At 35.0% G+C, this 18,544-nt stretch overlaps 1 protein-coding gene across 4 annotated transcripts in view; it reads left to right on the forward strand.

Annotated features, from left to right (window-relative positions):
• Positions 1–18,544, forward strand: part of LOC106469507 (integral membrane protein GPR155-like) — a 75,129-nt gene that overhangs the window by 19,731 nt on the left and 36,854 nt on the right. For all 4 annotated transcript variants that reach the window (XM_022398044.1, XM_022398046.1, XM_022398047.1 and 1 more), the window contains one exon: positions 16,020–16,179. In XM_022398044.1, the coding sequence (XP_022253752.1) occupies positions 16,020–16,179 (160 nt within the window). The remainder of the gene's footprint in view (positions 1–16,019; positions 16,180–18,544) is intronic.

The following is an 18,544-nucleotide window of genomic DNA, read 5'->3' on the forward strand; positions in this document are numbered from 1 at the left end:
ATTTTCTCGTTCTTCGAGAAGAGAAATTACAACAGTTGTTAGAGGAAAAAGAAAAGAAACAAGTTCTTCTTGTTTCTTTTCTTTTTCCTCTAACAACTGTTGTAATTTCTCTTCTCGCTCTTTTTGTTTCTTTTCTTGTTTTTGTATTGCTGCCATCAAGTCTGCTAAGCTGTAGTTTGATTTTCCGCCTCTCGTTTCCATTTTCTTCTCTTTTTTTTTTCTACCCCACTTCTGACACCAATTTGTTACGTCTCCGTTTGTTAATTAACTTTCCGTAACTTCGTTCCGACGAAACTTTAGCGACACAAGTCCTTACTTAATAAAACTGGTTTATTCTTTCCGGATATAACTTTACGATACACTTAATTTCAACAATCGCGCTAAAACAAACGCTATAACAACGAACCTGCTCAATAATACTCCTTGACTGCAGATCAGTTACTCACTGTCTACACACGCATTATTCCGTCACGTTGTCACCCTCTTATATATACCAGACCACCCCCCAATCTAGTAAATGCTAGAGCACTCCCGAAGGAACGGGATAGTTCTAGAAAGCAGGTGGCGTGGCAATAGTCACGTGATCTTGCTGACGCAACAACATGTTATTTTAACTTTTTTCAAGCAGTCGGGTATATGCTTTGCATGCAAGGATATACGAATATTTATAACTGTGCTAATTTTTGTATATGAATTATGAATACAGATTTTGTGAATTTTTTATATAAATAAAACAATGAGGCGATCTAAACATTGACCATTTTCAGGCAACGTGATGATCTAACGTTTATACATAGTATTTTTTACGTTTAACGTGATGATCTAACGTTAAACGTAAAAATACAATGTATAATCAAAACTCGTTAATTTGCAATTTCCTAACTTACGTTTCTCTTAAATTAAACCTGAAAAGTCGAGTTGCAGTCGCGTGGCACCCAGTATTAAACATGCGCTTCCTGAGAACATGAACGAGATTTGGCACAGTTTCGCTGCGCAATGTCAATTAGGAGTAAAAACACGTAAACAGAGGTCGGCTTGAAATTAAGGGTGTGGTAGGTGAAATTTATCTGCTGATATTTGGGCTTCCGATAAAAAAGTAAACCAGGGCGGTTGTTTCTATGCGACTATTTCTTTTTACTTAAATTTTCCCCGTTCTTGCTTGACCCATCACTTTTCTTGCTCAACAAATAAATAGAAATACGAATTCAAGAGTTGGAAGTTTGTTATAAACAGAGTTGTCAGTGCACTTGTTTTTGGTTGTAATGAAAATCCTACCTTGTTTTTTTTTCGGATTTCTCTGTTTCATTTGTTTTGTCGAAATCAGGCATTAACTAAACAGCAAAGAATATTCTTAAAAGCAAGCGATATCATAACACCCTTTCTAAAGGCATTCTGAGTATTATCCTTAATACTTAGAAAATGTTGTGGAATTGTTAATAGTCGAGATTTCAATTGATAAGTGTTTTATACTTTGAAAAACGTACGGATGTTCCGTTCCACATTTTAAAATAACATAAATGACATTTAGGAAATAATTTAATCTTTTTATAGCTCTAAATGGCGAGGAAAATATTTAGCTCTTATATAACATTTTTTAGTTAGTTCTGCCATTCTAGAGGAACAATTTTAATTTTATTAAAACAGATATAACTACAAAGCTTTTATTAATGACACCTTCGACACATATTCGGTGTCAGAAATCGGCAATGGGAAGTTTCCTGGTAACCACTTTCGTTTTCTTAGGCTCATCGGTTTGTGTTACGCCTATTCCAGTTGTTCTTATGCAGTTTTCACAGTATAATATTATTTCACAATTTTAATTAAGCAAAACCAGCACGCAAACATAATTCGTTTGCAATCTTCTGCGGTTTCACCACACTCCCATCCTCCCATTTTGCATGGTCTTTTAGAAAAATAATCTTATTGAAAATCTATTAACATCTATTTGAAAAAAAAAAGGACAAAAAAATAATGTCAATCTTTCAACATTATTCTGGTGTTTAAGTTATCATCCGCACAAATAAATATCTAATTATTTTTAAATGATTTTCGTAGTAAATATGGAAATATAACATGTATATAACAAAGTAAAGAATCATAATATCCTATAGATTAGCTTGAAATCTTACATTCAGATAACTGGTGATGAAAGCAGCTCTTATTCTTTGTGGTCTAGTGATTAACTAGCGGACTGTGGATGCGGAGGTTCACGATTTACGTCCCGTTGCTCTAAAATCGTATTACGTATTTTGTGACAATGGGTGCGTTATAATAGTGACAATCAAGTTCCACTGGTCAATTATAGCAACGCAAGAGTTGTTGGTTGGGGATGTTTACTTGCATCTTTCCTGTAGTCTATCAGTTCAAAAGTGTACATGGCTAGCGCAGACAAACACTGTGTATCTTTGCGCGAGTAGACTTGTTTGTACGTTTTCGACACTTTTTCTTTCTTCAATCTTACCTTGCGCTAATTCAAACAGTGTATATTTTATATTCAAACTTGCAGTGTATATTTTATACTATAACTGGTCGCAGCTGTAGGCTCATAATCATCGTAAATAATATAAATTGAACACATTATCAACACAAAGTATTAATGTAATATCTTTATTTGCGCTAGCCGTCCCTAATTTAGCAGTGTAAGACTAGAGGAAAGGCAGCTGGTCATCACCGCCCACCGCCAACTCTTGGGGTACTGTTTTACCAACGAATAGTGGGATTGACCGTCACGTTATAACGACCCCATGGCTGAAAGGGCGAGCATGTTTGGTGGGATGGGGATTCGAACCCGTGGCCCTCAGATTGCAAATCGAGCGCCCTAACCACCTGGCCATGCCGTGCCAACGCAATATGGAAAGGAAAATATAAAATTAAACCGTAAGTAGTAAAAATATAATATTCTCATAATTAAAATGTGTAGAGCAATCTGATGAATAATGGATAATGTTTCCCGGTGGGACAGCGGTAAGTTTATCAACGTACAATGCTAGAATTCGGCGTTCGATTCCATGCTGTAGACTCAACAGATAGCCCAATGTGGCAATGCTCTAAAACTAACTGAATAATAATTTGTTTTACTATAATTGATATGAATTTGAGGATGAGGATTGAATTAAGAGTTACACACCAGGATGATAAGTTTTGATGTATGATATTTGATAAATAATTGAAGTATTGAGTAAATCAGTCTTTATGCTTTGTGTTTAACAAGCAGCCTTTGATTCAATGGCAGAAAATATGATTAATTTTGATAGGTGGTAGAGCGATCCATCAGATCTGGAAATCTGGAAGCGTAAGAGTGAGGTACATGGCTATGTAGGGTATGATCCAAGGATCATTTTGCCAAGTAGTCGTTAAGATGTTTCTATCCTACCAAAGTGGACTACCCGCATGCTAAGATCAAGCTATTTCGCCAATATTTTAGCACTCATCTTATCCTGGTATAATCTTGCATTTCACTCAGAAAATGCCTTTATATTCTCTTTTCCTTACTTGGTCTTGAATTCTTTCTCCTTCTTCGCCTCGTAGAGATTCGCACTGCGCCGAATCGTCTTTGCTCTCTTCTTCATTTCAGGGCAAGTTATTGGACAGATCCGCAGTTTACCGTTCCTGTACACAGACGTAGTTCTCTTTGGGCGCTTGACAACACCTCCTCCACCGAAGCTTCTCTGGCCTTTCTTATAACTAATTTTTTAAACAACAGGTGTGTTATCGTGATCGCATCCAAATCTACTGCACTTGTAATACCTTTGACATTTTTCTACTTTACGTTTGTAGGTTATGCTTTGAATCCGACTTCGTTTCCATCTCGACAAGAACAAACACTCAGGGATTCTGGCTCTTGTCTCAGCAGTTCCTCACAGGTTTCACAAAACATTCAGGAATGGTGAGTGTTCCATAGATAACGTACAATAACAATGCTATGATTATTGTCCGAATTAAGGTAAAAAAGCACCCAACTCTACTGGCATAAAGCAATCGTAACTTCTCCTTATGTTATCCAATCATATATCGGCGTACACCTCATAAAATGATGCATATTTCTGTAGATTTTCAGAAAAAAAGACTAAATGCCGAATATGGTTCCTACAAAGTGTCCAACCATTTCTGCTGCCGTTGATTCAGAAATTGCGTGTTAAAAATAAATTTGTTTGTTTGTAATTAAGTACAAAGCTACACAATGGGCTATCTGAGCTCTGCCCACCACGGGTATCGAAACCCGGATTTTAGCGTTGTAAGTCCGCAGACATACCACTGTGCCACTGGGGGGCTAAAAAGAACTAATTTAACCAGATGCATTTATGGATTCGGGACTCTTGTCTTCATTGTGAATACTTGTCAATGCTTAAAGATAATTCATAATGGTTTCAAAATATCTTTCTACAGGCCTACTTTAACTGACCTCATTACTTACAAGCAGAAACAAGTGAACTGGGCTATTGGGTGACACGCACTGTCTTAAAGTAAGATTTCGAATTCAAGACATAGAAATAAAAAAAAATAATATTAGGTAAAAATTAAGAAGAATTCATACTACTATTCCTAATACTTAAATCAAAATAAATATAAGATATTAAGACTAATACGTGTAACCAATTTTAAAACATTCAAATGTATACTACCTGCACGAGAAATAACACAATGTATTTACTTTATAGAAAAATATAATTTTAGCAACGGGACATATAGCTATAAGGATAATGTAAATAATACATGTTATTAATGGTGTCAGGTAGAAGCATGCAAACTAGATAAGTATTTACTTAAATTGAAACATGGATAACACTAGTCTAATTCAAAATTTAATGTAATATTCATTTTCACTTTTATAATTCTTTATTTTATGTTAGAAATTTTATATCCAGGCACTAATATTTGAATCGAAAATGACGATCTTTAGAAATTGTTGTTAATAAGAGACTATTATACAGTGCTGTAAGATATCTGCACAATGAAAATAATGAAAATTTGCAATGAAAATAATATTTAGAAATGAACTGTAATGAAATATTTTTTCGTTTTTTTTGCCTTTTGATTTTTTTTACAATGAATCTGTTTTTATGACATCAAACAAGTACTTTTCATTTTCATATTTACAAGGATATGTGTGCAGTTGTGCATTACAAATGTTTAGAAATGAATATATTACAATGAAGTTATTCACAGTGCCATTTAAAACAATTAAAATACGAACGTGCAAGTTGTTTATAAATATTTTATTAAAGATGACTGAGAATTGTTTAACACACAAATTAAATTGGTTTTCACCGGAGCTGTATATTATGCATCATACTTTCCATATTTTGGCGAAGAGTAATAATTGCGTTTCACACTTTCCTTGCTGGATTTACAAACCACTTTAATGTACCAAGACAATGGTCTCTCATATGTTTTTAAACTAAATTTATTACACAGAAATCTGACACTTAATACATCAATACATCAGTTGGCTTATATGTAAATGCAATAAAGCATTTTGCATAATTTATAGCTAAAAAATAAAATTTAGCTGAGAAATTAATGAGATATTTCTATCAGTGTGGCCCCCCCCAGTGGCACAGAGATATGTCTGCGGAATTAAAACGCTAGAAACCAGGATTCGATACCCGTGGTGGGTAGAGCACAGATAGCCCATTGTGTTGCTTTGTGCTTAATTCCAAACAAACAGTCTGTCAGTGTGTAATGTTTTGACTAATACAATATAAGAGGATTGAAATAGACTTATGACTTGCTGTTTGGACACATTCAGATTTGTAACATAAAGTCTCTTAGCATCTGCATTGGTATCTCTCAATGCTTTATATTGTTAAGTTTATCCCTACACTGAATTAAGGGAAAAAAAACTCCAACCTTGTTGTCCAGGAACAAGTAAACTAGACGAACTTTTACTTAAATGTAAACATGTATAAAACTAGCCAATTCATATTTTTTTCTGTTATTTTAATCTTTATTAATTTGCTAGATGTTACAGATTATATTTTCAGTCATTAATTTTTTAATACAAAATTATGAAGTTTAGAAATTACAGTTAATTAGAGATTATTAAACAGTGTTGTAAGATACCTTCACAGGATTACACAATGTTGCAACGAATAGTATTACAGTCTTGGCCAAAGTATTTGCATATTGTTCAATATTGATGTTATTGTCTTCATGCATGGAGTAGTTATTCAGTAAATGCCCGGGTAGTAACAGAATAGTAACAAACATGTACAAGTTATTATTCTGGTATGTGTAAGTTGTTTTGAGCATTTGTTAGTCAAAACACACAGAAAAACTTGTTTTGCTAAAAGGGTGTGCGTTTGGTATAATATTTATTCGAAACAGATCAACGCTTTGTTCAGACAATTTCTCTGTACTTGGTGTAGTCATGCCTCGTCACGTACCAGAATTTATAGAGTGCTAAATTGTTCGACTGTCAAACAATGGTATGAAGCAAACGGACATTGCCAGAACAGTGTACTATGTCCAGAATTCTGAAACGTCATCGGACTACAGGAAACATTGTTCCCGGAAAGTCTAATGGTAGACGCCGAAAACTACTACCCAAGATGATCATGTTTTGATCAGGTTAATATATCAAGGTCGAAAGAAGTCTTGCAACACCTTATAACAGGAATGATATGAACACTTTCATTCCAGGATATTCAGGAGAACAGTGAAAAGGAGACTGATCAAACAATGTTATTTTGCAAGAAGAGCTATCTGCAAATCGATATTAACCAGAATTCACCACCATCACTGTGTTACTTGGATAAGACAGCATGCCAACTTAAAGTTAGGACACTGGTGATATATCATCTTTTCAGACAGTCCTGTTTCCGGATTGTTAAAGCTGATGATAGGATTCGTGTTCGTAGTTTGCCTGGAGAACAAATGAGGGAAGACTGTCCTTCCCATAGGGAACACACAGGAGGTGGTGTAGTACATGCTTGGGCAACTATTTATTATGGTGGAACAACTGCTCTTGATATTCTCCAGAGAAACGTCAATGGCGCTTCCTACCGTCATCACATGGAGACGAGATTAATGCCAAATACTAGGGCAAGGTTTGGCAATAACTTTGTGTTTCAGGATGACAGTGCCACGGTGCGCATATTGTACAGAATTATCTCGACCTTACATGATTGCCATGGTCAGCAAAGTCTCCAAATTGTAATCCCATTGGGAACTATTGGGTAGAACTGAGCAGGAAAATTGCTAACTACGACCCTAAACCAACAATTGTATCTCAGTTGCAGCGATTTCTAGTGACAAGTTGGGATAAAATCACGGTGGAGTACATCCATAACTTCATTGACAGCATGCCAAGACGCCTTGCAGAGGTTATTAGAGTACGAGGAGGACCAACTAAGTACTAAATGTTGCATATAAACTAATATAAATTTACAGACGCTACTTATAATAATTTGATGTTATATTTTGTAATTATGTATGTTTTGGTAAGCTTTGGTTGTGATAAGTGAAGTGCTAAATTACACATCTTTCTACAGGTGTCTGATAAATTTGTTTGATGTTCTAATAAATCGTTCATGATGTCTGTAGAACCTGTCTCATTATGTAACTAACATACATAAACGTTCAATATACCATGCATTTCTCAATTTGACAGCACTAAGTGTATTTGTATTCCATCTTAACAATAACGATTTTATTTGTTATAAAACATGTAAACATTTTGGCCAAGACTGTATGTTATTAATCATGAGTTTCTCTCACCGATGGACATCCTTTTCAGAACATCGGAGGCATGCTTTTCATCTGATATGAATTGACATTAATTTTTCTTTCTCTTTATTGTTGTTTGTTATTAAGCACAAAGCTATGCAAAAAGCTATCTGTGCTCTGCCCACCATAGGTATCGAAACCCGGTTTCTAGCGTTTTAAGTTCGCAGACATACCACTGTGCTACTGGGGGGGGGGATTCCCTTTCTCTACCATCAACATATTCTTGTTATCATATGCTGGTTAGTTTTATTCGAATTCTCTCATCAAGTACTTAAGCCAGAATACTGTGAAATACCACTCAATAGCTTGAAAGGTAAGGATCACCAAGTACTTTCAGTCATTGATTAGGTTGTCCTAACTGCTGTTATCGAGTGGTTAGTTTTTAGTTATAATCTATGCATGTCTAGTTAGGTAGTTTACTTTGATTAGGAATTAATTACTACGAAACTTTACTTGATAACTCGTAAAGCAAGGGGTGTAAGTCCCTTGCAGTGTTAACATCCTAGCTGATGGTTTAAGTCCCTTGCAGTGTTGACATATACACACCATTCTAGCTGATGATTAGAAAGTATTGTTCTAAGCCATTCTTCTGAACAGTATAGTTGTTCAGCTCTATGTTCTTTCTCCTCTGACTTCATATATAGCCAAAGAGGAACTTGAGACTTCTTTCTTAGCACAAGCTAGGTTGAAAGTACTACAAACTCATTCTGTTCACTATCCGTCTCCAAACTATATCTCCTTCAGCATCTTTGTCCATATAATATATTCATCAGTAACGTAGGATTTCAGCTGATCCACATATTCTACATGTATATATACCTCACGTAACTGCTGAATTTTGAAATTTGATGGGCGGAGTTGTTGAATAACAAGATTTGGTCCATTTCATTTGGTGCATACCACAGCCATACTCCCATCTGTATGTCTGAGCTATTCTTCTTTAGCAGTAACTAACTATTTAGGGAAACTGTAAGGTGTTTTGTCTAAAATCACTGTCTATATGGTGACAGGTTATGTTTGTTTGACCACCGGGACACACTATACTTTCTTTGTTATTTGTTAGATATTTTTCTCATTTATTTTTCTTTCACATACAGTTCCTACTGCCATTCATAGCTGTATGCTCACAGTTACAAACCATAATTGGAATAATTTTGGAATAATGCACATACTTAGTGTTTAGTTACAAAATAGCACTTTTCATATATAACCTCTTTTGCAGATGGCAACACACGCGACTGTGTTTGTAATTCATTATGAAATACTTTTTTGCATTCAATGAAATAATTATTCAATTTTCTAAACTTACTCTCTAACATACACATGACTTGTCACTGAACTACAGTTCACCTGTTCCACAAGTAATATTTGTAGATAACTAAAAGGAGATCTATATCTAAGATGCCCATACGTGAATCAATATTAACTTCTATACTTGTTCTGTGAGATACATCAGTACTAACGTGTTAGAATCATACTTCTACACCAGCTTCCAGCTTATCCTCATTAGCTAGAACGCAGTTAACGTTTACTGATCTAGGTGGTGGCCTTGCTGGAAATTTCCGAGTAAAGGCCTGCCTGCTTCAGTTCTTGTTATGACCAGGTATGATTATAGGCACATACCAAACTATGCTTGAGCCAGTTTGAGTTGAGTGAATAACCATATATTTTGATGCAGATACTTTACTGTGTCTCCCCAAGTTAGTGGTCAAACTTAAAATCTGGAGCCAGCTAGTTTAAAATTGTTGGTTTTACAACCATGACAGCTCCCCTCTAATCTCATTTGCTGCTTCACACCAGTGGGAGATGCTTTCTGTAACATCTTGTTCTGCACTTTCAATTCGATGTTGGTAGTCCTGACACCACTGTTCTGGCTGTTCACAATGATAGCATGAATCCCAATTTTTATCAAGATGTTGATCAAAATGACTGTCTTGCCATAGCTGTAGACCAGCAGATAATACTTAATATTTTATTTCCATTTTATGGGAATTTCCATCCATACTGATGCCTATAGCAATTTGTAACACTGGCTGAAATAATTGACGAAACTCTTTAATGTGTATTTCCTTTTCAGGCCGTGTGTTAGTAGGTGGAACCATAGTAGTAACTTCATCTGGCTTTTTGTATTCCAAAAATACAGCCATGATACATAATTTGTAATATAAATGGTCCAAATTGTTTGCATAGCCTGCAAGACTCCCTGAGTGTTTCCTTTGTCTGGCCTTAATGATTATTTTCTGTGGATAACTCAATTTTTTGAAAGGTTAAAACTCCAATACAATTATTTTGTGATTGAGTCTCGATTACCTAATTACGCTTCACTCAAATGCTATACACCTTCCAAGGCCAAATAATCCAGGGCCAACAGAAGGTCTTGCATCTAGTCATTACTACAGCTACTTACACCATAAATCTTCAGTCACAGCACCATTGTAAAATAGTAAGTTTGTGGATTTCGTATCACTATTCTATGCTGAGAATATTGAGCATTCATATGTAATTGCTCTTTGTACAGGTAAATCTAAATAAGCTAATGCCAGCAAAGGTTCTGAGACATGATTTATGATCATTGGTTTTATGTGAATGTAAGCTGTACAATGTACTGCTTAAGAAAGCATATAAATAATCTAAAGTGGTGACTGTACATTTTATTGATATGCTAAACAATCTGATGACCACTCTGCTTTGGATTTAATGCAAACTGGGTTTCTAAAGTTCAGTCTAGCCTTGCCTACTTGCTGTTATGGTCTCTTTGGAAGTGAAGGCAGTCAGAAGATGCACCTACTAAAATCGTCTCTACCTTTCAAATATTTTAATACTTCAGGAACAAGCACACTAGGGGCTGACAGCTGAAAGCTTCCGAATGCTACAGAGATTTCCCTGGCTCATTAATTTCCCCTTTTTACTAGCCATGGGGTCACTCTGGATGTGTTTCTCACTATCTGCTTTAGTTTATTGATCTACAGCAAAGAGACGTAGTCCTAGGCGCCTATAGAAAAGAAAGCAAACAACAGGTAATGGGATTGGAGATAGACGTTTGAAATTACCCATCATGGCTCACAACTAATCTCAGCTAAATCCTTAATCATAACCACAACTTTAGATAATTTATGCTCTTCTGTGATAATATGTTACATTATTACCTGACAGATTGCTAGATCCCCAAAATAACTGTCTTAAGAAGTAGTAGGATATAGATGGATGTTCAGAAGCTGTGTGAGCTGACAAAATGAAGTAGACAAGATACAAGACCTGTAACAAATAACAACATAGATTCTTAGTTCAAATATTACACAAAATAAACAAATAATAAAAAGAATGTTAATATTATGAATAAATTATTAAATTAGAATGAAGTGGTCATGTAAAAATAAGAGAAGACCGAGTGCGCTACTTCTCTATATATAACCATGGTGAACAAAACACAAAATGAACAACAAATGTTTAATGTCAACATGCCGACTTGACCTCCCAGGAAATACCGAAATGCCACTATTTAATTGTCTTTGTAATAAAGTTACAGTTGCGCTAACCCCCGTGAAAACTAAGATACAAAAACAATGTGGATGTAGACTTATATATATAATAACTAATTCCTTAGGTATAATTACATATCACCTCATAGTAAATTCCTCTTCAAATATTGTGGCTCCACTTTGTATGGGATTAATTCAGATTTTAGGAACATATATTTCCATGCATGTAAATCGTAATGAATTTACGCATTGATTCAATTTACTGAAACTATAGTTCATTTATCAGTACCTTGGATTAATTGAGCTCTTATAGACATAAGTTGCCAGAATTACAATCATAGACGCCATACTTTATGATCTTATATTATTCAATGTCCCCCTGTAAGGCAATAGTTAGTTTACGGACTTACAACGCCAAAATCCGCGGCGCGATTCCCTGCGGTGGACATAACAGATGGTTCAATGTTGCTGTGTTATAGAACAAACATTTATTATTTAACTATGACTGAAACGATATTTCATAAACGAACACATGAATTCAATTTAACGCCATTCTATTCACTAAGTCTCAATATCAGAATATCAAGAGATATTTTATTTGATTCGCCAACAGTCTATGTTAGAAAGATTCTTAGGTAAGCTTATAGTTACATCATAACTTGTCAATTCATAGCAGTAGGGATCATGTGATGGTTAATACAGTTCATGAATTGAGTGTAAGTTCTACTTCAGTGTGGGAGTTAGTGGATAGTTAAAGCAAGCAGTCACCTAGGGTAACAAAATCGGAGGATGATAAAGATTGATTTTATCAATTAGTTAATTTATTAATGTCATTGTACGATTTATAATATCACCTGTACCGTTATGTTTTTCCAAGTTTAACACAACTACTGCGATATTTAATGGGAAAGTAGGGGCAGAGTGTTCAGTACCTTCCCTATGTAGTAGAAATTTCTAATTCTTTTTTCAGGAAATTGCTCAATAAAACTATTTTAGATTTTTTTACGATTTTGTAACACAGTTGCAAGATAGCTAAAAATCAAAATTAAAACAACAATAACTCAAAAGTGATTAGCAGTGAGCTTAAGAAAAATATGGCTAATGGAAAACACTGTCTTTCTGGTGCTCAATTTCAAAACAGGAAAGCAGGAAAAGAGAAATATTTGAAAAATCAAATGGGCGCTAACGAAATTATGACTAGAATGACCTCCTCCCCAAAACAAACAACAACTACTTCTGAGAAGAGTTATGAACAGACCAATGCTGCACATTCATGCTCAGAAACTGAAGAAACCATAGCTTCTCATGACAAAGACAATTCTAAAGAGAAAAAGCAGATAGAAAATAAAAATACATGTTATTTGATTTGTTCCATTAAATAGCTGGAAATTGAATCGAAGGTGCAAAATCTATTAGTCAAAATGGGTCCAGTACAGCTGAAAATATTCAGCATTTCCAAAGGTAACAAGAGAATTAAACTCACAACAAATTATCACACACGGTGATTTGTTAAGAAGAAGTATTAAGTCAACTTGTTCATTATTAAATCACACACGATTAAGTATTTGTTTCTGCACGAACTTTAGAAAATTTTGTCAGAACTTTTAAGTCAAGGTGAAAAGTCAATAAATCACCTGCAGGCATTTCAACAGTAGAAATAATGATAATATCGACTGAAATGAACCAATAAATCAATACAGAAAACCTGTGCCTGATTAAATAAGATACAAAACACCGACATGTCTACTAAAAAGACTTATTGCTTTGATAAGAGTTCATAGAATTCAAAAAATTGCTCTTCGTTGAAGTGATGAGAAGATTTTTGTAGATGAAATGAAAATGTACCAAACTGTCTTAAATATTTGTTCATGCTTGATCTTGTTATAGGAAAATTATTACGTAAACAACTCTGTAAACACTGTTTGGGAAAGAACATCCAAAATGAGCTGATTCAATCCTTATCCAATAATATATAGACCTGTGATAACTGCTGCTAATAATGTTAAGTATTCTTCGATTGTTCTCAACTCCACTTCAGGCATGTGTGATACAGAACAGATTACAGTGGTCATTCAGTTTGTCATATCTACTGAGACATCTGTGTCTGAAGATTGTAAGCTCAGTATTAACAAGCATTTTCTTAATTTTTGCTGCTGTAAGACACATGTGGTACCTACATGACCAAACCTGCTTTGAGCAAACTCCAGGCTGCTTCTGGAATATTTATGAAGCTAAGGATATGTTAACGAAGCCAAAAAAAATTCAAGAACAATAGTCTTCAATGAACGAATTTGAAACTTGTTAAATCCAAGAGCATTTTTGTCGCGAACTTACAACGCTAGAAACCGGGTTTCGATACCCGTGGTAGCTTTGTGCATAACTTCAAACAAACAAACAAGCAATGATTCTTTTGAATGACATATCCATCTGTTACACAAGAACAGTGGTGTTCTTTCATTCTATCCAAAGCATATAACTCTACTTTCCTGATGCAACTCATCATTGAGATGTATTGCTAAAACATGTTTCCCAGTTAGTTGTGAGTCGTTGGATAATATGCGATAGGAAAATAAAATTGACCCTGTTGGTGAATTCCAATATCAGCTAGGAGAGGTGTATGATACTCTCTGCCTTCCATTGTAGATTACAAAATCATCACAGGAGCCAGTGGAGCAAAACTGTGCTTCCAAACAAAAGCAATCACTGCTACGATCCTAAGTTTCAAATGTGTGGCTAGTCTTGTAGCATGGCACGACTTGCTTTATGAAATCAACCTCACCAGCAAACAGCTGCAAGGTAGTGATCTTGACATGTATTACCTATTCTATAACTATATAAAAAAAATTCCAGTAAATTACATTTGCAAGAATAGCAGATCGTTCACAAGGAGAGGAGATACTTGAAAGTTGTGATGAACCTATCTTTGATCCACAATAAACCTTCAAAGTCAGTTTTTCTCACAAAACTCTCAACACAGCCAGTGAATCAGCGAAGAGGGATTCCAACAAGTAAAATAATACGCTTATGTTTCCTTTACTGCGGTGGTTAGTTTTTGAATATTAGCTCAAGGAACTTGCTCAATCAAACCACGGTTCTTTAAGTCAGCTTTTCAGATGGCAAGACAGTTAATGAGAGTGCAACATAACTATATATATGTGATGACTTGTAGGCCATCAAACGAAGAATGACTAAAATTATTTTGAAATGTGTATATACAAAAACAGATAATTATTGCCGTTTCCCAAATTGTTGTGACACCGATAATTCTGCTATCTTTACCACCCATCGCTACTGATAACGAAAAAGAAGCTTTTTGCAAACATAAATGGGTTAATACCTGAGACAGAAATAACACAAACAAAATTTGTTGGTCTAAAAACAATTTCGATCCAGTATGAAATAACACAAAATTAGACTTCAAGAGCGTGCGATTTTGCCCCAGTGAAAGAAAGAAAGGAGAATTTTCCGTAATTATAAGATTTGGGGCTGGTACGATAGTTACGTGTTAACAGTTACTATAATATTTTCTCCGGCTTTAATAAAATTGATTGGATTTGTAATCCTAAGATTTTGTCTTAAAACTGAAAGTAAAAGTATATGGGTTTTGTTTATTTGCTTGTAAGCAAGTTACCCGTTCTCCGCTGTGCCCACTACGAGTATCGAAACCAAATTTTTAGTGTTATAACCACTGAAGCCTACGCTAATCGATTTGGGTTCAATTAGAAATGGGGGCAGCAAATTGAAAACTTGCACAGGATAGCAAAAAACTTAGCGCCAGGCCTGTTTCATTATTTTGTTTGTTTAGAATTTTTGCACAAAGCTACACAAGGAATACTTGAGTATACTTTTGTGTAAACAGTACTCACCGCCAATCCTTCAGGTATTCTTTTCTGACCGATTAGCAGGATTTCACTATCAATTTTATAGTTCTCTCATGACACCAAAATGAAAAGCGCGTTTTTTCGGTAGTAGCTCATGAAACTTTGGATGACGCCCCACCCTTGCAAACTACTTGGCCACACCCAGCATGTTTTTCCAATTGTACAGTTTTGTTTTTGATGTTGATTTTTACTTCTTACACCTTTAACGTAAAACAGTGTCTTTTCTTCTTTTATTTTAAACGTTCTGTCATCTTAATCACCTTTGGTTGTTAGTATTACTTATTTTAAATGAGAATGATAAATAAACATTAACCCTCAAAATATTATTTTTCTCCAAATTTTTTTATGGATTTTGTCAGTGTATAAGACATAGAAAAAAGCTTTACGGTGTTTCTGGTACTTCAGGAAAAAAAATCACTGCTTGAACGAAACATCTAAAAATAAAAACCGCTTAAGATTAAAGAGATTTAAGTTACGTTATAAAAAATCCCAAAATAAAGCCCGAACGCTTTCGACAGATAGATCTATCTTTATCAACGGCAAAAGCGAACCATAGCGCTTTCGACAGGTCGATTTGCCTTTAGTATGACAGAAGGATTCTTGCTTTTGTCCCTGATAAAGGCAAGTCCACCTGTCGAAAGTTATAGGGTTTGATTGCTTTTCTAACATAGTTGAAGTTTTATGTATGCTTTTAGACTTTTGATATGATGTGTGATAAAGTAATTAATCAAGGAGCTTTTCTAACGTTTAAATATTCATTCCGAGCAAGAAAGAAAAGAACTATGAGGAGAGTCCGAAAATATCCCTTAACCTATTAATTAACCCTAACAATTTGTTTTATAGATTTTAATTGTGATCGTTCATATTATTGATCTTATAGTTTCGATTATAAAGTATACAATATCTGTTCTGTGTATTGTTTTTGATCCAGGTTGGCCACTCCTTTAATACTCTGTGCCGCTGTTAAACTACTTTGTACTAAGGCTTCTGACCAGGATGATCTGGTCAATTATGCGTTTCTTTATGGCACTGTACCAACTGGTCCCGTTGTTCTTCTATTTGCTGCTCAGTACGGACTTCCTACTGACATGGTAAGTGTGGACCGAGAATTGAAGAAATGTAATTCAACCATAGAAATGTAGTAAGTTGTGTTTGGTTAGTTAAATTTTCTCATAAAACGTTTTATTAACGTTTGGGCTTTTTACTGAGTATCACTAACTGGATTCGACTTAGGAACCGTAACCTTTAAAAGTGAGCAGAACAGTTTTTCGTTGCCATTCACAGTGTTAATGACAAATTAGTAAAATGTTTACTTGTTTTCGAATATTCATGTATAACTACTCAAGTTCCGTCCATAAATTTAAGCTGATAGACTAGAGGGAAGGCAATGAGTCAACAGCCCCCCTGCCAACTATTGATTTACTGTTGTTTTACCGGATATGATTGTTACCATTAAAACGCACCCAGGCTCCCAAAGTTTGTTTGTTTGTTTGTAATTAACCACAAAGCTACACAATGGGCTATCTGTGCTCTGCCCACCACGGGTATCGAAATCCGGATTCTAGCGTTGTAAGTCCACAGACATACAGCTGTGCCCCTGGGGGGCCGCTTCCAAAGTACAGAACAATTTTTCTTTTTTCTGTTACAAGATGTGAAGACCAGACTCGCAGATCTATAGTACGGCACGCTTACCACTAGGCCACGCCTAGTCAATGTACTGTGTACTATTATGTTGATCCCCCCAACATTAGTTCTAACGTGCAGGTATGTTTATTTGCGATAACAACATTCATGCTACTGTGATTCTGTTCTATATAACTTTTCTATCGCTGGTGCCAAAAGTACTGTAGCTAATGTTAAAACAAGTAACCATACATAACATGACAGTTTTAAGTGCTGCTATCATAGAAATAGTTTTATCAGATTTTTGTTGACGCCAATATTACTAAAACTAGCTGAAGTTGCCTGTTAAGAAAGCTAAAGATGTATGAAGGACAATGTTAGATAATGTTCCCTTCTTTTTTGTTTTTGTTGCTATTAAATCTCTAATGACCTCATTAGATGCTAATTGCATACTCTACTTTGTGGAAGGTAATAATTGACTTATGTAATTGATTAAGTACTTTTGTCTTTAGATTCAAAACCAAAAGCATATAAAAAGTGGAAATATCTCCTATTTTAGGGTGCTTTTTATCTCCTTTTCTAGCAAAAATCCTAATACAAGATATCCCATGTACACGGTCGAACACTTTCCAGTTACCATACAATAGATTATGGTAATCGAGCCAACCAACTCTGGGTGATGGATCATCGTTACAATAAGATTACGGGACGATAGCATAGCTTTTCTTCTAGATGATTCACACAGCCAAATGTTTGTAGGGTGTGTTATCGTTTAATTATTTATGACTGTTTCACTCTCCTCTCTTTTCTAAGAACCCCCAGTGGCTCAGTGGTAAACCTTCAGGCTTACATCGCTAAAAATCTGGTTATGATACCCGCAGTGGCAGAACACACATAGTTCATTGTGTAGCTTTGTGCTTAACAGCCAAACCAAATTTTGTTCTTAATATAGGAATAAGATGTCTGAAACTCTTGACCAGCAAATTTACAGTTTTACTTATAAATATAGTATATTTGGAAACATAGATTGAAGATCATTCGAAACATGTTCCTCTAAAAGACAGATATTTTATATTCTCATTCCTGTTAAAACGAAAGTAACTAAAACGTCTATCTTGAATGTCTGTAACATTGCATGACTTCTGTGATGTTAAGTTTTCTGATATAATAAATCAACTTAGTATTCCGTGAATTGTTTAATTTCGCAGTCTAAGTTCAAGGGAGGTCCATTTTATTCTACTCTTTGATCAACGTGTGTTATTGAGTTATACTAGTTTCGGAGAATTCCACTCCTCATCAATATAGATTAAACTGGACCTCCCTTCAACTTAGACTTCGAGATTAAACAATTCTCTGAATACTAAGTTTATTTATTATATTTGCTGTTATGGGAGTATATAATGTGAAGAACTGAACAGTGGCCAATGACACCTTTTCTTCACTTCAGCTATCCAGTGTGTAGGCTTTTCTCATAGTGAATACAAAGCACGTTCACACCAACAATATGGTTGAAGCTTTCTGATGATGCAGATGTTTAGTATAACATCACTGTGTTAAATTCTGAACTTTAAATATGAATCTGTATTGTGAAGCCCTGTGGCAATCTCTCAATCGCAACTGTTTGCTCGAAAATCGATTTGATCACAGTTAAATATTGCAAGGGAGGTTTAGTTAGGAAAGTTATTATTGAATTTTGCAATATATGTGTGTGTGCATATTCTGTGATATATTCATTCAGTTAGTTTGATTTATTTTTTGAAACCTAAAGTATAGTTCTTAGAATTCGATACTGCCTACTTATCTGCCTGTCTACCCATTTGTTTTTCCTGTCTT

The sequence above is a fragment of the Limulus polyphemus genome, unplaced genomic scaffold, assembly GCF_000517525.1.
Source record: "Limulus polyphemus unplaced genomic scaffold, Limulus_polyphemus-2.1.2 Scaffold3519, whole genome shotgun sequence".
Lineage (NCBI taxonomy): Eukaryota > Metazoa > Arthropoda > Merostomata > Xiphosura > Limulidae > Limulus > Limulus polyphemus.